This window comes from Entelurus aequoreus, linkage group LG23 (genome assembly GCF_033978785.1).
Source record: "Entelurus aequoreus isolate RoL-2023_Sb linkage group LG23, RoL_Eaeq_v1.1, whole genome shotgun sequence".
NCBI classification, from domain to species: domain Eukaryota; kingdom Metazoa; phylum Chordata; class Actinopteri; order Syngnathiformes; family Syngnathidae; genus Entelurus; species Entelurus aequoreus.
Window position 1 is genome coordinate 21664191 of NC_084753.1, and position 25677 is coordinate 21689867.

The 25677-nt window shown below is 38.7% G+C and overlaps 1 protein-coding gene across 1 annotated transcript in view; it reads left to right on the forward strand.

Annotated features, from left to right (window-relative positions):
- The window catches only part of snx3 (sorting nexin 3), a 41380-nt gene that overhangs the window by 14834 nt on the left and 869 nt on the right, over positions 1–25677 (forward strand). The window contains exons 2-3 of the mRNA XM_062033919.1: positions 15295–15390; positions 19523–19647. Of these exons, the coding sequence (XP_061889903.1) occupies positions 15295–15390; positions 19523–19647 (221 nt within the window). The remainder of the gene's footprint in view (positions 1–15294; positions 15391–19522; positions 19648–25677) is intronic.

The following is a 25677-nucleotide window of genomic DNA, read 5'->3' on the forward strand; positions in this document are numbered from 1 at the left end:
TTTGCAATCCTACAATATCCCGTTTGTGGACAAGGAAACTACAGCCATCGGAGCGCATTCAATCCTTTTATTAACTAGCGCTAACACAGTCCAATGAAAAAATTCAGCATAGCTGCTGTCACTGCCTGCAATTTGCGAGTCTGAGCTAACAAACACAGCTGAGCTGAAGCTGCTCTGTTTGGGCACTGACGTCACATGTCACTTAGCAACAGGCACCGCCTTTTAAAGGCACATATATACACTACGGTCTCATGAAACATTTCAACTGCATATGCCAGATATACGAAGGGTTTTTAAAACTTCCCCTAGTAATTAATTACATTTATTGGAGAGTAAATACCTTGGTAATTCAATTACTTTTTTGGCAAAGTAACAAGTAAGTATAATTGATTACTTTTAAAATAAATGTTCCCAAACACTGCTGGACAGAGGAGGACTTTAAGAGAAAAAAAACAGAAGATTTAAAACAGAACCAGTATTATCATTTGTTTTTGTCTGATTTATAATTACAATTTTAAATATCAGTATTGGTCATACCAAAACTAATACTGATACTTAAAATGTGTAACTACTTGGTACTGGAATTATACCAAAATTTGGAGTATCACCCAAAACTAATGTGCAGTATACAAACAAAAGAATAAGTGTTTATTACATTTTAACAGAAGTGTAGATCGAATCATGTTACAATGGAAAGTAAGTAGATATTAACAAGTAAAGTAATAATAGTTTTGAGAGAATAACAAGACCGGAAATGACCAGTGGTTCTATGGTTCAATCATCATTTATATACATTTTTTGGACTGAAGAGCGCACTGCAGCCTCCAAATTTTAGAAGAACATTTTATTTCCAGATATTGGCCGCATGTTGTGAAATGAGTTACTTACACAGAAATATTTTGTAAACTTTCATTTACATATCTTGTTTCCAAAAGATGCCTGTAACACGCAGTAAAACGGCTAATCAAACAAGTAGAAGTCATTGGAAGCTAGCTCTCCAGTCAGCTATATCGACTCAATAACTCCACGGTGACGTATTGGTGAATTTACGAAATAGACGCAATACAAAAAGAATGCCATTGTAAATTGATGATACTAACACAGACACTTGCAAACGTGTTAGCACATCAGCTAATGCTAATGACGCCAGCTTCATTACATTACTTTAGCACATACAAATATGCAAGAAAACACACTTACAGACATCACACATGGAACGGTTTAGTAAGTTTGAATAGTTTTAGTTATAATGTAAAACGTATAAACATTGCCTGGAGTGATGAATGAAGAATTCTTTCGAGTAGAAACGCGATAGACGACGGATCGAAACTTGTAATTCCGGTTTAAAGCACTAAACCGAAGGAAATACAGTATAGACGTTCAACCCCGCAGCACCTGCTGTGAGCAAATTCGTCCAAAAGATGGCACCATAACACAAATAACACACCTTTTCAGTATCTCTGCTTGTGTCTAATGAATATTTGTTGAACACGAAATGTTATTGCCGTTATCAAAGAAAAATGTGTACATTAGCGGCAGTGTAGGAAAAAAGCAGGGTCTTTTATAGTCCGGAATTTACGGAATCTTTCGTTATCACAGAAGGCTGCATTAAACATTAAGACATAGATTTTAGGCCATATCCCGTGTGAGAATATCATACCTACCTGATAGCCTCATTTGTTATCTTTCTGAGTTGTCATTTCACTTGACTGACACCCTTGTAGTTAGTTGCCTGCAGTATTTAGATTGATTAAGCACTCTGACAGATTAATAGGCCCCTTGTGTCTTAAAGTAAGGGGATGAGGGAAGCGAAGCGGTCTCCAGGCCGCCAGAGTTGAATATAAGTGTACTGTACTTGATCAGTGTGTTATAATTTGCATATGCGTGTAATCAGCATTATTATGCACCTCGTAGCCCCGTGTGACCCTGCTTTGCATAAGACCACAGATGAAGTGGCACATCCCTCGCTTCTCAACAAATGTATCAATTTTGCTTTGCTTTTCCTTTTCTTTTGTGCGTCCTTACGAAAAACACATTCTATATTGCCTATCTGCATTATGATAAAAGTGCAATTAACCATGTTACAGCATTTGATTGCTTTTCACACACCCTATTTTGCTGTCAATATGTGGAACCCAAAGATCATTTCCCGCTTAAGCTCAATGCCTTTCCTGCCTCATGTTCCCACTGCTGTCCCACGTTGCACCCAAAACCCAGAGAGCCCTTGTGGTCGCGCTGAGAGAGAGTTCGCTTAATCCCCTCATTGAGAGGGAGAAAGAATGAAATAGGCCAGGGATGCGGGGGGTGGGGGCCTGGAGCATTTACTCTCCAGTCATACCCCCTCAAAACCCACGGAAGGGTATAAAGCCACCCCATCTGCAGCCTTGATCCTGTTTCCACTTATCCCATTTCACTCGACTGTGAGCAGTCACTGTTCACAGTCCTGGTGGTAACTTCAGATGACGGCATATTGTAAACACCAGCATAAGAATTATTTGACAAAAAAATAATGTCCACAAGAGTGTTCGTTTTTTAAGCAATCAGATTCGCTGAAGGTTGAGAGATGGTGGTAAATAAAGTTGCGTAAAGGAGGCCAACTGTTTGCACTGGCGCTCTCGGTCTGGCTGTAGTCACTTGTTGACAGGCAGGCTTACGTTCGTATGTAAATCAATGGGATCAATCCGACCCCCATTCTTTTAGGGAGATGAAAGCTAACTCGATGCTGAAAGGAGACAGATAACTCATTTTTTTCCCTGGGCAGACTTGTAATGTCGAGGGTCTCATTGAAGAAGTCGACTTTTGTTCTCATTCAAATCCATTTGTTTTAAACCGGAATCTAAAATACCCAATAGACTCGACAGGATTAGCTGTTTTTCCAATTCGCTAAACTGTCTTTTGTGCGAAACGTGGGTAACTGTTCGTAATTAATAAACATTAAACACAGTAGCTAAAATCCAAATGTTTATAAAAAAGTTATTTACATAACTCTTTCAAGTCCGCTTTTGTTCTCAATCAAATCAATTTGTAATTGAAATCTTAAACGTTGACGAGACAAAGAGAGATTAGTTTTTTTATGATTCTAGATCAGGACTATTCAACTGGTGGCCTGAGTTTAAAATATGGAAAAGAAACATTCATAAAAAACACTTAAGTGCTCCTGTTGTATAGACAAATTTGGACCACTAAACACACTGGCAAATCCTTGCATTGGCATTTTAACCTTGTTAGGGAATAGGGTTGTAACGGTATGCAAATTTATTTTCACGGTTATTGTGACCAAAATGATCACCTATTATTATTATTATCACGTTTTTTTAAAATGTGCTCAAAATTTTGGAAAAGTATTTAAACTGAATTCTTTTAGCTAAGTGTTATTAAAAACAAACAAATAACACATTCAAAATTATTTTCTTTGTAGAAGAAACGTTATTGTAGATAACTGTTTCATGTACCTCAAGTAGAAATTTAATTTGCATAATAAAGCAACGCAAGCATTAAGCAAAGTAATATGGCTAAAACTTAATAATCACAAATAAATTTAAATAAATGTGAAAATTGTGCAAAATGGCATCTGATGGCCTAATATGTAAATAAATAAATGATAAATGGGTTATACTTGTATAGCGCTTTTCTACCTTCAAGGTACTCAAAGCGCTTTGACAGTATTTCCACATTTACCCATTCACACACACATTCACACACTGATGGCGGGAGCTGCCATGCAAGGCGCTAACCAGCAGCCATCAGAGGCAAAGGGTGAAGTGTCTTGCCCAAGGACACAACGGACATGACTAGGAAGGTAGAGGGTGGGAATTGAACCCCAGTAACCAGCAACACTCCGATTGCAGGCACAGCCACTCTATCAACTTCGCCACGCTGTCCTGTAACTACACTTGTTTTCATGTATACAAAACTAGTGTTCATATGTGAAAGATCTAGTCTTACACATATCAGAAGACACCTCAACAGTTTGAAACCTTGAACGGTTCAAATCGGTTGAGAAATGTGGGATATGGAGAGGTTTGGTTTGTATTGTATGCCACTTCGCCTTTTTTTGTTCTTCGCCTTTTTTAGGCAAAGTGTCAAAAAAAAAAGATCACAAGTAATTTTTTTATATCATCCGATCTTGATTAATCTCACATTTTTTTTATTGTTTCTATTAAAATGGATTGTCCTGTGCATGATTATAGCGAGTACCGTTGCATCCCTGCAGTTTACTACTGCAGTATTTTGTAACAAACATTTCCACCATGTTTGATTCAGCTAATATATGCTAACAACTGTCATTATATATATGTGTGTATGTGTGTATGTGTGTATGTGTGTGTGTGTGTGTGTGTGTGTGTGTGTGTGTGTGTGTGTGTGTGTGTGTGTGTGTGTGTGTGTGTGTGTGTGTGTGTGTGTGTGTGTGTGTGTGTGTGTGTGTGTATATATGTATGTATATTAGGGGTGTAACGGTACACAAACATTTCGGTTCGGTACGTACCTCGGTTTAGAGGTCACTGTTCAGTTCATTTTCGGTACAGTAAGAAAACAACAAAATGTAAATTTTTTGGTTATTTATTTACCAAATTTGTAAACAATGGCATAACATACATATACACACAGGGTCCATTGCCAGGGTTAATGTGGTCAACATATATAAAATGAAAACTAAATAAGATAAGGCTCAGAATGGTTTCTTAACAAAACTTTTCTACATATAAAGTGCTTTTTTTGATTAATTGATTGAGACTTTTATTAGTAGATTGCACAGTACAGTACATATTCCGTACAATTGACCACTAAATGGTAACACCCGAATAAGTTTTTCAACTTGTTTAAGTCGGGGTCCATGTTAATCAAGAGCTGGACGAAGTGGCTGGGGAGAGGGAAGTCTGAGTTTCCCTGCTTAGGCTGCTGCCCACGTGACCCAACCTCGGATAAGCGGAAGAAGATGGATGAATGAAAGTTGTTGCTCAGATTAAATAAAATGACAAAACTTTTCTTCTACATATAAAAAGTGCAACATTAAACAGTTTCAAGTCAACTCAGCCTCAGATTAACTTCCCCCCGCCCCCCCCAGCCTGGCTAACTTGGCAGTAAGAGGTGGGAGCTGTTTGCACGTCACGTCATTATCTTAGTTGAAGCGATGTTCACTTGGGGGTGGTGCCGCTTCAAATGGGTTAGTATGTTTGACGTGTTGGCAGAAGCATGCCTTACCGCTGCTGAACAATGTCGGCAAACCTCCGTCCTCCGCTCCACGCAGCCGAAGTGTTCCCAAACGGGAGATCTTAACGAGGCAGGAGGGTCTTCCAGCTCTGGCTTTTACATGTTGTCCTACCCGGTCATTGCTAGCATGCCGTGTTTTGTGCCTCGGTGTGCATTGTTTACACAACGTGCACTACGCTACTTAATGTGTCCGTGTGGAAACTCGTTCGGTACACCTCCGTACCGAACCGGAACCCCCGTACCGAAACGGTTAGATACAAATACACGTACCGTTACACCCCTAATATATATATATATATGTTTAGTAGAGGTCCAACATTACAGGTAACCCATCCATACCTGGTTTTAAGGCCATGGTTTTGCTTCTGTTTTGGTATGTTTTGTGGGGATCAACTTTTTCTCAAAAGTTAGGTTTTTTTTCGCTTGTCATCACAAACATTCTGCCTTAAACAAAGTATCATTGGTGTATTGAATACTATAATACTTTTATTTCACACTTTTGAATGGCAAAATGTTATTTGTTTTCTTTAATCCCTTGTATACATCAGTGCTTCTCACCTGTGCTTTGGCAAACAACAACCGGTGACCCACATTGTCGAGTTTTTAAAACTCAAATTCTGTGTCTTATATTTAATGAAAGTATATTAAAGTGCAGTTTGAATTTGAGGTACTGTAAAATAATGTATACCAACACATAAAACAAGTTTAATGATTATTTCAGTAATAAAATGTTTTTTTTGTATCCGCTAACATACAAAAAGAGCACAATGTGTCTGTCTGCAGGGTTTTTTTAGTACATGTCATATCAGAGGAGTGGAATCTTTGCAGACACATAAAAAGTCTGATGAAAAATATTTATATATACAAATCCTTTTTTGATAAATTAGTGGTTGTGTTGATTCTCCCAGTCCTATAGAGTCACATAGACATTCTGAGTGCCTGCAAGTATGCATTCAGGACAGGATTACTGGTGAGCTGCAGCAGATAGTGAAAGTAAAGTGTGTCGCTAAAGCCCCTGCTCCTTTTAAGTGTTTCAACTTCTATGCTAGTGTTAGTCATATTTCTTTATTTTGTTCTTCTGGGCTGCACTTCCAGCTTCGTAAGAGGACGAGGCACAACGCGATTGAACATTAAGAAAACATTTCCGCCTAGATGTGACTCACAATTGCTTGTATTCCGACACGTGACTTCTTATCGGTAGTGAAAACCAGAGGGTGTCAACAAAGCTAAGATGGCTGCCATTCTACATGACAAAACAGATGGAAACTTGGAAAACCATGGAGGTATACAACTTATTTGTGTGTGGCTGGGTCAAGGAGAGTGGTATCAAGACTCTCCCTGATAAATCATGCCTCGTTTTTGCGCGGTTAAAGTTGCATTTCATGAATTAACTTTGTGTCTAATGATGTTTGTTGCTTTTGCACGCGCCGTTTCAGAATTGTACAGTGAGAGCATTTAGGTCGCATTTGCGCCTAAAAATAGTATTGAGAAAGGCTCAATGGCGCCTATAGTACCCATTGAAAACAGACCCAGTTTGACCACGACGCGTATTGATTGGACGTGACGTCAGCCAGCAATTGATTGGACACCATGGGGAAGCATTGATTTCTTCAACCCAAAAAAAAAATTCAACATAAAGGTTACTGTGAGGGCAGCACGGTGGAAGAGGGGTTAGTGCGTCTGCCTCACAATACGAAGGTCCTGAGTAGTCGTGAGTTCAATCCCGGCCTCTGGATCTTTCTGTGTGGAGTTTGCATGTTCTCCCCGTGACTGCGCGGGTTCCCTCCGGGTACTCCGGCTTCCTCCCACCTCCAATGACATGCATAGGTTGATTGGCAACACTAAATTGGCCCTAGTGTGTGGATGTGAGTGTGAATGTTGTCTGTCTATCTGTGTTGGCCCTGCGATGAGGTGGCGACTTGTCCAGGGTGTACGCCGCCTTCCGCCCGATTGTAGCTGAGATAGGCTCCAGCGCCCCCCGCAAACCCAAAGGGAATAAGCGGTATAAAATGGATGGATGGATGGATGGATAAAGGTTACTGTGGCGACATGTCTTAAAATGTGATTTATGTAACTCAGGTGTTGCTGTAGCTTGTTTACTTTAGATGCTGGCAGTATTAATTTGTTCAACTTCTTTAGTTATACTAGTAGTATTCCTCAAGGCTTCATTTTAGGTCCTCTTTTGCTAATCATTTGTGCTATTCAACCGCAGGCCTGCAAGTTCAGTTTAAAAAAACTTGTAAAATACTCACATTTTTGCAGAAGGTCCCGAAAAACAGCAGAACACTCCTGTAACTGTGAGAAAATAGAAATACCAACATAATTTGTCTACTGTAGAGGAAGCTGGTTCTCTGGAATATACAAAATAAGATTAATAGTGATTGGAGAAGTTGCCACCCGATCCTTCGCTTTCTAGAAATGTGTGCCCCAAAACAATTAGGTTGACTCTTATTGCTTTAAACCAAAACATGTTTTAAGTGTTTACTAATTCATGTTAATCCCACAATGATGATGACATTATAAGAATTGTCTATTTTCTTCCCTGGATTCCATGAGGGTCACGTTCAGAGGACTGAACTTTGGGATCCTAGTTTGTTTATAGATAGGAGCACATAAAAGGCTTCTTGTACTTCTGTCCTCCATCCCTCCCCATTTTGTACCCTCAGAGTTTCGCTCTCTTTTTCTTTCTCGTTTCTATTTGAGCATTAGGGCGGGGGCTTTGGTCATTAATAAAAAAAAGGGGGGGGGGGGTGAGAGAAGGGGCGGTGTGTGTAGGGAGGGGGTGCTTGTCAGGCACAGTCAAGTGTAATCCAAAGTCTACAGCATCCTCTTGGACAACTATTTTAATGGAAATGGGGAACATATTGTATCAAGGCTACCATATCCTACTTGAGATGACAGTATCAAAAGTGAGAGTTGATACTATGGCAACAAAGCAGCTTTTTGCCAGCAAGGCGAGCCGCAGAGTAGATAGATTGTCAGACCGCAGGGGCCAGCAAGCGAACGAGGGAGAGCGAGAGAGTACACAGCGAGACCGTCACCCCAAAGCTTTTTGTTCCCAGTCTCTTCTTTCCCCATTTCGGAATATGATGCAATGAGACGGTATTATGTTGCCGTTTTTAATGCTATTCTTTGAAAGGGGGAGGTGGGATAAAGTGGGTGCACAAAAGCGGGTAGATTTAGGATGCACACTCTCCAACTTGACTTGATCTATCCTGCTAAAAGCTAATGCGTGGTGGTCTTGAACTGTTCTCTCAGCAGATGAGTGATCTTTGGCCCCTTCTCCCTCTTTTCTGCACCAGAGCTTTTTTTTAAGGCTTCTGCCTCTTTTCAACCCATTTTCAATGAAGCTAAGGTATTGTGTCCCACACATTATGACTCACTCTCCTCCTATGGAGCATAGATTGCGCCTTGTACACTCATAATGGAAGGCGAAGCTACAAGGCCCATTTCCAGGAGGGTGCGTGTAGCTTTTGAGTAGTATCCGCTCTTTCATTTATGCTTTTAATAACACCAGCAATCCCTCACATGCCTATTTGGCTTTCTCCAAGATTAGATATTTCATTTTCTGGCATCTTTAGTTTTTCAGCCTTCCATCTTTCCCATGTTTTTTTTATTCAGTCCCTTTTTAGAAAGTGAGAGAGGCGAAGAGCGCCTTTTGAGACAATTTGCGAAACGCTGACTAGGTGAAAGCTGCTCCCACGTCCCGTTCGGCACAAGGGCCAGTAAATTGAGGTGCAAAGCAGCCGCAAAGAGAACAGAGGCAGGGGAAACCTGATCTTTGACTCTGAGGGCTCTCACGCACCGCCTACTTCTCGGTGAATGAGACCTCTCACTTTTCACTTTCGTCGTTTTCGTTCCTCCCCCTGTCCTGCAGAAGCAATCTCTTAATCACCGGGTTGGAGAGGGTGAGAGCTTTTAAGGGCCAGGTGACTTTCCTTTCTTTAAATTCAAATTGCTTGCCGTATTGTCTGGAGATCAATTGACCGGGTTCAACTTTTTGTGTGTGTGCAAACCGTCTTGAAAGCTCCTTTGCCATTATGTTCACATTGTTAAAGTACAGTACGTGACTGGTCAAATGGCTAGGTAACACCTCCCCCACCACCATTCTTGGTAATACATCAGTGTGTGCACCCAAACCTGTGCACAGTTAAGTGTTTTCCAGTGTGTACATGATAGGATTAGAGTCACGGCGGTGGCAGATTACCTGTAACTGTGATCTGTTGTGGTGCGGATTAACTTTGCGGCGCTCCTCGCTGTGAGATAACATTACGCAGCAGGGACAAGCGAGTGGAGTTAATGTCAGAGTAGTGGAGCAATAAATCTAAGCTAATCCACTTCTCCTGTGACCTAAGAAAGAGACGGAGTAAGGATTGGGTGGGGTTGGGGTCTGATTGAGAACATCGCCTGAAAAGAACCTGACCAAGAGATGGAAAGGGAGTTATCGGAGAATCTCCTGAATAAAGGTGTTTTCCTGAACAGTCGGACTTGCTTGTCCTTTGTTAGGCATTAGGATGGTGAAGCAATGTGAATCTAGCACTGTTGCACTACCGCAAGAAGGTATTTGTTTGAAATCAGAGCTCTAGAGAAATTGTATTAGTCAGTTTAACTGAAGAGGCCAATTTATCCAGTTTAGTTTGACACTGCAAGGTTTTGTTTAGTAAACTGTGATTGCATTTTCATTGTGAGGTTTGTTTTGTAGGCTTTTAGTTTTGACAAAGTTTGACTAACCACCCAGTTATCCATCTGTTTTATAGTAGGAATGCGTCTGTCGATTTCGTGAAAAATTGACTAATCAGCCATTGTCGATTAATGCATTTTAATGCCAATCACAAAACCGACCCCCTGTGGCTGACACTTTATTTTTTTTATTTTTTTTGTGGTCTCTCTGCTACCAGGCGGCTAGCAGGTAATCGTGTGGAGCAGCTTGCCCAAGTTATTAATCATCAACTAAATTTCTAAGTATCTTATTCTTAATTATCGTTATCTGTGGAGTGGAGTTGGAGCCTACACAAGATACACACCAAAATAAGCCAGGAGCAGGCATGCTAACAGCTAAGATAGCTACAATGCTAGCTTGAAACAACACAAGAAATCGGTAAGCAGCTATTAACAGGAAATTAAAGCGTAGGTCAGGGGTCTCAGACACGCAGCCCGCGAGACGTTATTTTGCGGCCCACACCTTAATATGAAAATTTAATGTTAGTGCGGCCCGCAAGTTTTATATGAATGGCGCTTGACAGCGTCATACTGTGGAAGCATGTAGTGCTCTAAAATCTCTTGGTACACAGCTGCATTGACTCTGGACTTGATGAAACACAGTGGACCAACACCAGCAGCTGACATGGCTCCCCAAACCATTGCTGGCTGTGGGAACTTCACACTGGATTTCAAGCAACTTGGATTTTGCTTCTCTCCAGCCTTCCTTCAGACTCTAGCGCCTTGACTTCCAAATGAAATACAAAACTTGCTTTTGTCTGAAAACAGGACTCTGGACCACTCTGCAACTGTCCAGTGCTTCTTTTCCATAGCCCAAGTCAGACGCTTTTTCCGTTGTCTTGAGTTCAGGAGTGGCTTGACCATGGGAATACGGCTACATGCTTCCATCTGTTGAAAAGCTCTATGGAGATGATGATTTCATTTTCCAGCATGATCTGGCACCTGCCCACAGTGCCAAAACCACCAGTAACTGGTGTACTGACCATGACATTACTGTCCTCAATTGGCCTGCCAACTCCCCTGACCTGAACCCCATAGAGAATTTGTTGGGTATTGTGAAGAAGAAGCTGAAAGACACCAGACCCAATAATGCAAATGAGCTAAAGGCCGCTATTGAAGCATCCTGGGCATCCATAACACCTCGGCAATGCCACAGGTTGATTGCCTCCATGCCACGCCGCATTGATGCAGTAATCCGGGCAAAAGGATTCCCAACCAAGTACTGAGTGCATTAATTGACATTTTCAAATGTTTGATTTTGTTTTGCTGTTATAAATCTTTTTTTTTAACTTGGTCTGAGGAAATATTCAAATTTTTTGATAGGATTTTTGATTTTTCTTAAGCTGTATGCCATAATCAGCAATATTAAAATAATAAAAGGCTTGCAATATTTCAGTTGATGTGTAATGAATCCAGAATGTATGACATGTTCATGTTTTTAGTTGCATTACAGAAAATAAAGGACTTTATCACAATATTCAAATTTTCTGAGACAGTCCTGTATATTTGTATTTTCTGAAAACATGTTTTGTAGTTTTTTATTTATTTATTTATTTATTTATTTATTTATTTATTTAGTGTTTGCAAACAAAGGGAACCCTGTACACTGCAGGACTTTGAGGGCAGTAGTTAGTATTTGAGGTAGTTGTAATTGTATTAGTAGATTGTAGTTTTTGCTTTTGTGTCGTTATTGTGTACGATAGACTTAAGTGTCAATTCCTCCAGGCAGGCAAGACGGAAGGAAAAATCGAGACACCATTTTTCTTTCGCCTATAATCTGTAGCACATTTCCCAAGCTTGAGGAGTGTGGCCACTGTGAGCAAAATAAAAAAAATACAGTTTTTGCACAAACTATTTTATGTGTTAAAAAGATAAAGGAACTAGTTTAAATAGTGTGTTTGACATTGTTACACTGTCAATAGCACTTACCATGAATACATAAGACACAGTTGAGGGTTTCCCCTAGGTTGCCAGTAATATATGTGGCGGTGTGGCGAGGGGGCGTGGTCAATATGACATATGTATGATATCATGATCATTTTGATTTGCAATGATGTGGCTTGTGCAGCCCTTTGAGACTTTTGTGATTTAGGGCTATATAAATAAACATTGATTGATTGATTGATGCATCTATTTTCTTTAAAAAGGCTAAACAAATGCTTTACACTTGTATAGTGGCGACTTTTATTTTATTTTGTAGTAGTAGTAGCGACTTCCTTGGTAATTTACGGAATCCAGTCAACTTCTTTTGTTTTTCCCTTTTCAACTGTGCATGCAAATGACGTGGAGGCCTGACATTGGGGCCTATGTGTGTTTACACTGGAGTCTGATAAAGATTACATTTTACTTGCAGTGTAAACAGTCAGCTGGAAAAAATCAGATTTCGAAAATATCAGATTTGGGCCACTTTGGCCTGCAGTGTAAACGTAGTCTTTGACTTCAATAAGGATGACGTTGACCAAAAAGTAGCGTAGTAGATGAGTGGAATAACCGCTCATTTACCCAAATCGAAGTAAAAGGTTCAATCAATAGCGATTTTGATTTTTGCCATTAAAACCCAGCCCTAAAAACACCATTGCTTGTGTTTTTTTCTGTTGAAACGCCACAGAGTCTCAAAGGCAGGAAATCAGGCACACAATATCAAAGAGTGGGGGGAATAAAGAGAAAAAAGACTGAAAGGAAGAGACCATAAGAGCAAAAAGACCTCCAGTTGTCCGGCTCTTCCTTTATGACCACCCCATCCTTTCTTATTTTTTGCAATCGTTTACTGAGTCTTCGCCATCCCCTTTACTGCACAGTTGTAGACCTCTGCCTATTGATCAGACTGCTCTCATATCTGAATTTATGCTTTCCCTACTTGCTCAATTGCTGCTTTGCCATTGTGGCCCTTTCTTCCATAAATTCTGACCTTCTGTGAATGTGGCCCGCCATTGAAAGTTCTCATTCACCCCCTCCCTGTTGGTACATTGTCATGGGATGGCCATGTGCTGTCAGGCCTAGTGAAGAGGTTTGGCATTGTGCTATAATTTGCTGTTTGCGCCAATGTTCTCTGTCAATGTCGAAACATCTCCCTTTTTTTCTAATGTGAACTCCACTCTCGAGTGCTTGTCAACAGCAACTGAGGATTATGTGCACACGTCTCCTCCGCTCTTGCGTTTGGGGTGAATACGGGGAAAAAAGCAGTCTGAGTGCGACAGACCTTGGTGAGAGAATGAGGTGATTTTTGTCTCCTAAAAAATAAATGGTTCGCTTTTTTGTTATTCTCTCGGGACAATGTCAACTGGCTCATGTTTATATGAAAGGGAAAACTTGTCTTTGTTGAAATAAACTTCTATTGGAACCCACAAACTATCTTGTTTTTTAAACTATATGTGCCGATATTAGCTCCTACCTAAAGTTGTCAAAAGGAAAACTTAATTAAATTAATGCTTAATTAAAGTAGATGTTGCGAACACATCAATGAATCAATCAATCAATCAACGTTTACTTTATATAGCCCTAAATCACGAGTGTCTCAAAGGGCTGCACAAGCCACAACGACATCCTCAGATCCCGCTCAACACCTATTCTCTATACAGTAACTTACAGGATCTGTCTTCAAATCTGTCTTTCATACATTATTTGATGTCTTTGTGGTCTCAAATGTGACCTATGACAAGACTTGTAATGTGATACCTAATGTAGGTTAAAAATGTGTTAAATGGGTTATACTTATATAGCGCTTTTCTATCTTCAAATTACTCAAAGCGCTTTGACACTATTGGAAGTTGAGCTACATGCAGACCTCTTTTGCACTCCTCCTTTAGACACTTTTATTTTGTTTCATACAACACTGATGTTGAAACAGGAGTTCAGAACTTTCAAATAGACATCCTCCTGTTTTTTTAATTTAATTGTATTACTAAGGTGGTTTGGTTGTATACTAGGGAAGTAACAATATCAAAGTCTCACGGTATATGGTAAAATGCAGTTTCTCAGACAAGTTAACTCACATTTGATTTTTTAATAATGTGTTTACCTCACAAATTGACGTTTAGCTTTGCTGGTTTTATCTTTTTCGGGTGTTCATAGCTTATCAAGTAGCTTCGGTGCACCTTGATAGAGTCTGTGCACTCGAGACGAACCTCCGCCACAGAGGTTATGTTTTCGCCAGGGTTTGTCTGTCTGTCTGTCAGCAAGATAACTAAAAAGTTATGAACGGATTTTGAAAAAAACAAAAACAATTCCTCTTTCTACAAAGTGGAACACACTTCACTTGCTGCTTTCTTTTTCTCTCCACGCCCCCACATTGCCGACCCAGGCTGCGCAGAGGATTCTGGTAGATGTAGTTCCAGTGTTTCCCATAAACTGCCAAGATACCTGTGGCGGTGGGGGCGTGGCTATGGGCGTGGTCACCATGACATCATCGAGTAATTTGCATAATTTACTACAATGATATGATTTTCTCTAAAAAGGCTCAAAAAGTGTATACTTACTAATTAATAACAGTTTTGTTTTAAACGTCCATCCATCCATCCATTTTACAATATAATTACAACACTTTATGTACATATTTATATACAGATTTGAACAATAAGTTATTCACTGAAATATATTTATTAATTGTGGTTCTTACAAAAAATATATCTTATAAAAATATAAAAGCTAAAATGTCTCTTAAAGCTCTTCCCCTTTAATTAGTGCATACTAAATAATTTAACTTTAGCCTACTACTACAACCATATTATTTACCAGCAACATAAAGTGAAACAGAGGCAGAGGTGTCCTGCCACAGTCAGTAACAAATAAACAGAAAACAGTAGTGGTGGTAGATAGACACAAAGCTTCATCAAACATCTGATCCACTGAACAAAGAGCTCCAAAAATCTTGATTCTACACTTCTCTTTTGTTAAGTAAATCTGAACAGCCGATATATGATTTGCCTGAGAAGCTTGACAGAAAAAAAATTTAAAAAATGTTGTGGCGGCATTAATTCTTTCGTGGCGGGCCGCCACAAATAAATGAATGTGTGGGAAAAACTGAGTTCATTTTCAGAACCGCCAAAGTAAAAGAGCCCCCCAAAAAAACTACACACCAAGTTTTTGTTTGATACTGTCGCGGGTCACGGCATTATTAAGAAGATTTTGAAATCATAATACCGCGGTGTTTACAAAACCGTTACATTGCTATTGTATACATTTGTCTGTTTTTTGGTTCGAGTTATTCTTAGAGCAGGTAGAAAATGCAATAATTAAAGGGTCTTTTTTTCCACTAAAAGGTTTGTCTTTAATCCACTGTTGTGTTCTTGTGATCAGCTGTTGAGAATAAGTATTGGCTTATTTTAGCCCATTCTTATGTTGTATTTTTTTCCCCACTATCCCCAGACTAACCTTCCCATCTTCAAGCTGAAGGAGTCGACTGTGCAAAGGCGCTACAGTGACTTCGAGTGGCTCAGGGCAGAGCTAGAGAGGGAGAGCAAGGTGGGGAAAAACAATGAGTGTTCTTTTTACACACCGAGTGCATATGCTGTGTTTTTTAACTCTGACAGTGAATAGATATTGCAATTTGTGTGTTTTCTAGCAGGGATGTGCCGATCCATCGGCCAACAATAAGTATCGGACGATTTTCGTGAAAAAGTATGTGATCCCAATTGCCGATTAATACCGATCACAAACACCAATCCCCTCTGATTCTGTATTCATTTTCAATCCCCTGGCTGACAAGCGGCTATAAATTGTAACTCCACACACAGTGTGCAGCCGCTCACCAAAGCTAGTAAAAATCACCTCCACTACGGCAAATAAACTGCATTTTTTAAATATCTTAAGTACCGTATTTTTCGGAGTATAAATCGCTCCGCAGTATAAATCGCACCGGCCGAAAATGCATAATAAAGAAGGAAAAAAACATATATAAGTCGCACTGGAGTATAAGTCTTATTTTTGGGGAAATGTATTTGATAAAACCCAACACCAAGAATAGATATTTGAAAGGTAATTTAAAATAATTAAAGAATAGTGAACAACAGGCTGAATAAGTGTACGTTATATGACGCGTAAATAACCAACTGAGAATGTGCCTGGTATGTTAACGTAACATATTATGGTAAGAGTCATTTAAATAACTATAACATATAGAACATGCTATACGTTTACCAAACAATCTGTCACTCCTAATCGCTACATCCCATGAAATCTTGTCTAGTCTCTTACGTGAATGAGCTAAATAATATTATTTGATATTTTACGGTAATGTGTTAATATTTTCACACATAAGTCGCTCCTGAGTATAAGTCGCACCCCCGGCCAAACTATGAAAAAAACTGCGACTTATAGTCCGAAAAATACGGTATCCTTATCAAGCATCATCAGTGGAGGATGAGGCTTAACATATTACACTAATAGCTAAGCGAAGCGCTAAGCTAACTTTAAACAACACCAAAGAAATAAGCACTTAATACATTTTTTAGGAACTGTAGATAGAACCGCGTTACAGCAGAAAGTAAGTGGAGATTAACGCGAAATTAACCAATAAATTAATAAGAGTTAGGGAGAGGATACTATGACAACAGCTGCTGTTGTGTCAGTCAGTACACGACATGAAAGAGAAGGGCAAATGGAGCTATAAATTGGTGGTGTCGATACCAAATGTGGTAACAGTTTATGATCTTTGCTAGAGTAATTAGGTCGATGTTTTTATTTTCTCAAAAACATTTTTTGTTGATTTTGTTATTGTTTACACATTCAGGGCAAAATTCCCTAAGACACAGGAGGACTTTGAGGGCAAAAACTAAAGGCTTTACATATTTTCAGTTTAGTTTCAGTTTATTCGAACATGCATAGGATACAATGTAATGCATCACATATTTCCAGTTGTTTCATTACAGCACGTCCGAGAACCTGAGTTTATTTAATCCTACCCCTTTCCATACCACAGCAATTTTGTCACATTTCCTTGTTCTCTGTAACAGAACAGTGAATAAATAAATAATAAATAAATAATATACCATTGTAAGTAAACAAATATTAAATACATAAATCTTTATCTAAAAAAAAAAAAAAGGTTCATGATGTTCATCATAATTCTTTTCTGTGTACTTTGTGAACACTTGTAGTTTGAACAGTCTCTTAAACTGAATCATATTGGTGCTTTGTTTGATTTATTTGGTTAATCCATTCCATAATTTAATTCCACATACGGATACGCTAAAGGTCTTAAGTGTTGTACAAGCATACAAATGTTTTATGTTAGATTTTCCTCTAAGGTTATATTTTTCCTCTTTTGTTGATAAGAATTGTTGTACATTCTTGGGTAGCAGGTTATAGTTTGCTTTGTAAATAATTTTAGCTGTTTGCAAATGCACCAAATCATTGAATTTCAATATTTGTGATTCAATAAATAAAGGGTTTGTATGTTCTCTATATCCAACATTATGTATTATTATGATCTTTTTTGTAACACAGTTAGTGAATGAAGCGCACGTCGTTTGTAGTTGTTTCCCCATATTTCTACATAATAACTCCGATATGGTAACACTAGCGAGCACTAATAAATATTAAGTGATTTTTGGTCCAGAACATGTTTTGCTTTATTCATTATTGACATGTTTTTTGCGAGTTTATCTTGTATATTTTTCACATGAGGATTCCAGTTCATTTTATCATCTATTATTACACCCAAAAATGTGTTTTCTTTTACCCTTTCAATTTTTACTCCGTGTATTTGTATGTGTTTGACTTTCCCTTCTACTGTTACCAAATAGCATTATATTAGTCTTACTGAGATTCAAGTATAGTCTGTTTTAGTCAAACCATCTTTTTAATTAATTCATTTCTTCTGTTATTATTTTTATTAGCTTTTGTGTGTTCTCTCCTGAACAGAATGCAGTTGTATCATCTGCAAATAATCCCAACTTTAAGTCACGTACACATCTACTCCCCCTCCGTTCTTGTTGATTCTGAGTATAAGTTGAGTTGTTGTGTACTATTGACTTTGTTTTGCTCAAACAATTGTATTAAAATAAAAGGGAATAAGGAAGTAGTTTAAATATTGTGTTGATATTGTTACACTGTCGATAGCACGTTGAAAAATGTACAGTTAATACACGTGATCGTTATCGGCCAGTCTCACTCCTGGATGATCAGAATCGGCAGCATGAAACCTTGATCGGAACATCCCTATTTTCTCGCTATCAAAATGTTTAGTGCACCTGTATTGAACTCTCTGATGCATATCTGTGTGTGTTTATACACACTCCTGAAGATAGAGAATGATCTTATCATTCTTATTATTACAATTGTACCTCGACCTAAGAGTTCCCCAACTTAAGAGTGTTTTTGAGAGAAGAGCTGAGTTGCGTTACAAACATCCCCACCATTAGATGGCGTTGCAAATGCCATTGCAGGGTTTCCCTTTGATTGCCAAAATACCTGTGGCTGGGGGCGTGATCAATATGACTCATCACATTATTTGCTATGATGCATATATTTTCTGTAAAAAGGCAAAAAAAGTATCCTATTATAGGATTAACATATATTTTTTTTTACATAATATAATTTTGCTTGATTTGTTTAATTGTTCCTTCTTATTGTACAATGTACTTTGTAGATTTTTTTTTTTGTAGAGATTTCTGCAATTTTGTCACTCTTTCTTTATTATAAAAACGACTGGCAACAAATCTGGCATCTATTTCTGGTGTATCATTAAGTACACTGTACTCTTGTTTAGAGACTTCGCACTGCTGGGAGCCTTTCTCTGCTTAAAAGCCACCATTTTTGAAGATTTCCGTTTGCGGGTATATTAATTAAATTAATTAAAGTACCAATGATTGTCAAACACACACTAGATGTGGTGAATTTTGTCCTCTATCTCCGATACCTTAAAGTACGTCCACAGTCAGCGCAAACATGCTGCCCCTGATCCAGACGACCCGTGCGTATTGCTTCTGTCATTACAACATTTGGTTTTGGCATCACCGATCTGGTGATCAAAGTACGTCTTTTTTCGGTGCGTCACAAGTCAATAGCGTGCAATGAAAAAACTATATCTATATCCATTCAAACTGTAACTACCTGTTGATGTTAATGTGTATGTTAGTGTGTTATGATGTTCATTTTTCCCATGGTCTGTAAACACACCGTGTCGGCGGAGAATGAGGAAGTGTTGTTCTGTGTCTGGGAATGAAACGCAAAGGACTTTGTGTATGTTTTTCTGGACGCTACAATACATTATTACATTAGTGCGTAATTTTGTTTTCACGTTAAAAAAACTCTCGTTTTTTAAAGTGTGGCGGCTAATATGTTGCTATGGTGCACCGCCACTGTCAAATACATTAACGGGAAATCCTCAACAGTGAACCCCGTGAAATCCACTCGGACTTACTTGCTAGCATTAGCTTATAGCTAGAGATAGACATAACTGTGTTTTTCAACCATAGGAAGGAAAAAAGAAGTTAAATGGAAAAGTTGATTTGAGATACAAGTGTTTTGAGTTAAGAGCTCCGTCACAAAACCACATAAGCTTGTAAGTCGAGGTGCTACTGTATTTGTAGTAGGGTTTATGTGGCTTGTTAAGTTCTGGTACTCATTTTAGCTGGCTATTTTTCTATCTCAGGTTGTTGTGCCCCCTCTCCCCGGTAAAGCTCTAATCCGACAGCTGCCATTCCGAGGGGACGACGGGATATTTGATGATTCGTTCATCGAGGAGAGGAGACACGGTCTGGAGCAGTTTCTCAACAAGTAAGCCACACCCAGTTTGAGCCTGTTTTCCACTGTGGTCTTGCAAAATGACCACATTGGCGCTGTAACAGTTGATTCACCTGTGCCTTTTGCACAGAATACAGAAAAATGTGATATTGCAGCAACTGTACTTTAGTAACTGCAGACAGCATCCTCGCTATGAGCCACTTACTGCAAATGTATAACGCTTACAATACAGTGACAATTACTCTCACATAGTAAAGGTTTGGAGGAGTGAGTGTCAAGTATTGTACTTAAAACCACAATCACTGAATTGTGAAATTGGTAAGTCTTGTAACGGTTTTAGTACTACCTTCTTAAGGCCTAAAATAAGCAAAGTTATCGAGTTAATTTCCATTGACTGACTATTGGCACGGGCCTATTTTTTACTAAACTAAAAAAGTTGCATTGCCATAAGTGAAATTTTAGGTTCTGAGTTTTCCCTTCTGTCATTACTGGTACCGCTCTACTACTCCAGAAAAGCCAAAGAAGAAGGAACACACTCTTTTCGAGTTAATCCCTAAGACATAATATGAAGTTTTCACACAATTTGTTAATGCAACTTTTAAGGCATATTTTTTCTGACAAAAAAAAAATGTTTTCAAACTGTACAACTTCAGGCATGGTCATTTTGTATATTTCAATTTTGACTCTCTCACTGTGATAGTTGACAGACGTCAAAGACTTACCACTGATCCCCGGCCATTTTTTTCGTTCTATTCGACTTATTTATTGGTAACATACACCAGCTGTTGATGGGATTCTTAATTTTTTGGTAACATTTTTTTTTCAATTTGGAGCCTGCTTAACTGCACCTTTTAATTGTTTCTAATTGCTTCACAAAGCTCAAAAAAACAACCAACAGAAACTTAACATAATTTTCCCACAATTGTTTTATTTCTGATGTTTAATTCAGGATAATTGCATCTGTAATTACAGCATGTGGGTTCTGCGTGACGCCATGTTTGTTTTTCCCCCTCCTCTTGTTTCAGAGCTTCTTTATTCCCAGCTGCTGAACAATAAAAGTTGCAGTGCACTTGTAATTATTTGCTTTGATTGCGACGTGGTCATTATCTTTCTTTCATGTGCAAATGTTTCAGTACAGCTGGTTTGAACATTAATAAGTGTGCAAAAACAGTGGAGCAAATTGAAATTCATACTTTCTTTTTATAAGATGACAATGTGTGGGTAATTAAGATGTTGGTGCCTGAGTTGTGGAAGAAAAAAAAACCCTGCTGTTAATCATAGCATTATTCTGAAATATGTGATTGAGAGCATTGTGAGAGGTGATTGTACCACCAAACAAGTGACGAGGAGGAGAAGGAAGACAAACACTATTTAAATATTATTCCAACATCTTACTTATGTGGCACCTTGGTCTCTAATCTTGCTTCATCTTTTTTGGTCTGAAATCCATTTTTGAGCTGTGTAATTTGTCTGAAATATTTCCAATTGAAGGTTAAGATGTATCACATTGAGTCTGCTCTGGGTCTCAGGTGCACTGGGTCTTGTGCATCAGTTCCAAGGAACACTTAGGCAGGCCTGATGTCAGAGTGGCTTTTTTATGAAACATTTCCCAAAAATTTTAATGGAAGTGACATGATGACTTATTTCCCTTTAGAAAGTCATATTTAAAGTTGTATTGCCTTTCCTCAGTGACTGTGTGTGAATTCAACCCTTTCCAGAAGGGTCCAGAGAGATTCCCCCCCTTTCCCCATCCATTATTTTGTGCCTAAAATTATATTAAAGTCAGCGTAATGGGTTTACCGGATATTTTAGGTATCACTTTGCAACGAGGGTGCCCTGATAAAGGGTTTACGGCGTTTCCTGCTCTTCTTGTTTTAGTTGGTATCTATTTTCAATAAAATGTAATAATTTTGTTAACAATTTCCATGTTTTAGAGCAACAAGTTGTACAAATGAATTCTAAAGTACAATGTAATGGAATCTAAGTTCACCTGTAAATGCGTGTTTTAGCTTCATCCTAAAATTTCCCTCAAAAACCAAATATCCCTAACTAAATAACTACTATTATTTAGTAAAATACAGGTACCGTACCTCACCATAAGCGCAATTTGAGATACGACCTGTCTCTGCTTTAAGTTGCAAGCATAATTTAAGTTCTGAACCCGTTTAGCAGCCGGTTGAAGTGATATTTGTCACAGGGTTGTGCCGTTTGAGCAATAAAGAGTTTATATGTTTACAACTTTCTGTTAGGGCGTTTTCTCTTTACACAGGAAACAGTTGTTGTGCACATTTGAGCGACGCTCAGAGATCAACACAATCCTGCCCTCCAACGTCAGAACTAAGAAAGTTAGTGCGATGGAGAAAAACGCAGATGACCGAATCAGAGAAAAAAAAACATGTCTTACGTGTAAGCAGCCGACCCAGCGAGTCATCCCCGTCGCAGCATTGTCAGTGCGCATCACCAAGCCTCCGCCAGCTTCCGCGGCATGTAGACTTTTATCCATTTAAGTACTGTATTGAGAATCTGCAGAGGTTGTGATTGACGTGTTTTAATTTGTTCTGACCTTTCCTTTTGTACACAGACATACAGTACATATCCTCACCGGTCCGTCACTCAAATACGTCAGTGTTTAAAATGACAGCAATTTGCTAGTTCCTATTGTTGTACAACAGAAAAGCAGCCCAAAGACACCTACAAAATCCACTTTCCAAGGCAGACAGACCGTAGCAATTATTTTATTTATGTGAAGCAGTGAAAATCGACCGTAAGAACACCAATACAAAAACTACCAATAATGTCTGATAGAATGCTAAAAAGGTTATGACAGACCACCTCAAATCTGGTCCTAAAGTTAATTTTTCTTTTTAAAAGGCATTGACATGTTAAAATGTTGTTTTAGTACAGCCAAACAAGACTTTATTGATTCCAATTCCTTTCAATGGTCGGTGCTAATTTGTGATAAGTGCTTTGAGCTATGAGCCAGTCGTGAAACGCAATTTGCCTGTAAGTTGAGGTAGCGCTATATATAAATAAATATTAAAAAGTAGCATCTTAGTTGAATGACCATCTCTTTAGTTGTTGTATAAGTAAATATACTGTAGGGCTGCAACAACTAATCGATTAAAATCGATTATTAAAATAGTTACCGATTAATTTAGTCATTGATTCGTTGGATCTATGCTATGCGCATGCGTAGAGGTTTTGTTTGTTTGTTTGTTTTTTAAATTTTTTATTTTTTTATTTATTTATTTTTTTTTTTTAATAAACCTTTATTTATAAACTGCAACATTTACAAACAGCTGAGAAACAATAATCAAAATAAGTATGGTGCCAGTATGCTGTTTTTTTTCAATAAAATACTGGATAGGATAGAAATGTAGTTTGTCTCTTTTATCCGATGGTTAATTGATTAATCGAAGTAATAATCAACAGATTAATCTATTATCAAATTAATCGTTAGTTGCAGCCCTAATATACTGTAGTACTAAAATGATGCCTATTCAAATATGAGCCGGTAACATTTATACATACTGTATATTGTGAATATTGTGTTCATTCATTAATATAACAAAACACAGTGCCTGTAACTCGGCATACAACAGCCTAATGGAGAGCGCTGTCTGCGAGCTGAAACTTTTTTTAGGGTTTTTTTTGTCAGTACGTAACGGCCCAGCCTCTCCAAGCCCGTTAGTAGTGGTGGATTTCCGTTCCATGCAGCGGGTTTTTCCTTTTTCAATGTCCAGGTCTATTGTCTTTGGCTTTAGGGTTGCGTCTTGTGCGTTTGGTCGTCTTTTCTCCATCGTGAGGGTGAGTCCGTAACGTGCAAAATGGCTGACTGAAAGATCTTATGAGTGCGTGTGCCTCGATATGAACAATTTCATTGGTGTTATGTGACGAGGCTGAATTTATTAGTGGCAGCATTGTGTAAAGCGCACAATTCAAAGCGTAGGAAAAAGACTGGAAATTACGGTATGTGTTAGTGTTATATCTAATATACCTCATTAATGATTAATTCATTTTATTTTCAGAACATATCAATGGCCAATAAAATAATCTATCAGAGATGGTTGTCCTTCTGGAAGGTTCTCCTCTCTCCACAGAGGAATGCTGTAGCTCTGACAGAATGGCCATCAGGTTCTTGGTCACCTCCCTGACGAGGGCCCTTCTTCCCTTATCGCTCAGTTTAGATGGCCGGCCAGCTCTAAGGTCTAGAGACAATTTCTTCGACTTCCTTCTTGGTTTGTGCTCTGCCATGCACTGTCAAATGTGGGACCTTTTTTAAATAGACAGGTGCGGGCCTTTCCAAATCATGTCCGACAAACTGAATTTACCACAGGTGGACTCCAATGAAGTTGTAGGAACATCTCAAAGATGATCAGTTGAAACAGGATGCAGCTGAGCTCACTTTTGAGCTTCATGGGTACAAAACTCAAAACCAGTGAAGTTGGCATGTTGTGTAAATGGTAAATAAAAACAATACAAGTATTTGCAAATCTTTTTCAACTTATATTCAATTGAATAGACTGCAAAGACAAGATACTTAACGTTCGAACTGGGACATTTTGTTATTTTTTAGCAAATATCAGCTCATTTGGAAATTGATTCATGCAACATGTTTCAAAAAAGCTGGCACAAGTGGCAAAAAAGACTGAGAAACTTGAGGAATGCTCATCAAACACTTATTTGGAACATCCCACAGGTGAACAGGCTAATTGGGAACAGGTGGGTGCCATGATTGGGTATACAAGCAGCTTCCATGAAATGCTCAGTCATTCACAAACAAGGACTCACCATTTTGTGAACAAATGCCTGAGCATATTGTCGAACAGTTTAAGAAGAACATTTCTCAACGAGCTATTGCAAGGAATTTAGGGATTTCACCATCTACGGTCCGTAATATCATCAAAAGGTTCAGAGAATCTGGAGAAATCACTGCACGTTAGCGATGATATTACGGACCTTCGATCCCACAGGCGGTACTGCATCAACAAGCGACATCAGTGTGTAAAGGATATTACCACATGGGCTCAGGAACACTTGAGAAAACCACTGGCAGTAACTACAGTTTTTCACTACATCTGTAAGTGCAAGTTAAAACTCTACTATGCAAAGGGAAAGCCATTTATCAACAACACCCAGAAACGCCGCCGGCTTCGCTGGGACTGAGTTTAACTTTAATGGACTAATGCAAAGTGGAAAAGTGTTCTGTGGTCTGACGAGTCCACATTTCAAATTGTTTTTGAAAACTGTGGACGTCGTGTCCTTTGGAACAAAAATGAGATCAACAATCCGGATTGTTATAGGTGCAAAGTTGAAAAGCCAGCATCTGTGATGGTATGGGGGTGTATTAGTACCCAAGGCATGGGTAACTTACACATCTGTGAAGGCACCATTGATGCTGAAAGGTACATACAGGTTTTGGAGCAACATACAGTATGTTGCCATCCAAGCAACGGTATCATGGACGCCCCTGCTTATTTCAGCGAGACAATGCCAAGCCACGTGTTACAACAGTGTGGCTTCATAGTAAAAGAGTGCGGGTACTAGACTGGCCTGCCTGTAGTCCAGACCTGTCTACCATTGAAAATGTGTGGCGCATTATGAAGCCTAAATTACAACAACAGAGACCCTGGACTGTTGAACAACTTAAGCTGTACATCAAGCAAGAATGGGAAATAATTCCACCTGAGGAGCTTAAAAAATGTGTCTCCTCAGTTCCCAAACGTTTACTGAGTGTTGTTAAAAGGAAAGGCCATGTAACACAGTGGTAAAAATGCCCCTGTGCCAACTTTTTTGCAATGTGCTGCTGCCATTAAATTCTAAGTTAGTGATTATTTGCAAAATTAAGTTTCTCAGTTCGAACATTGAATATGTTGTCTTTGCAGTCTATTCAATTGAATATAAGTGAAAAAGGATTTGCAAATCATTGTATTATGTTTTTGTTTATGATTTACACAACCTGCCAGCTTCACTGGTTTTGGGTTTTGTACATGTGATTTCTTAGTTTTTTTGTTTTTAATAAAGTTTTAAGGGTCTTGTGTGTAGAATTTTGAGGACAAAAAT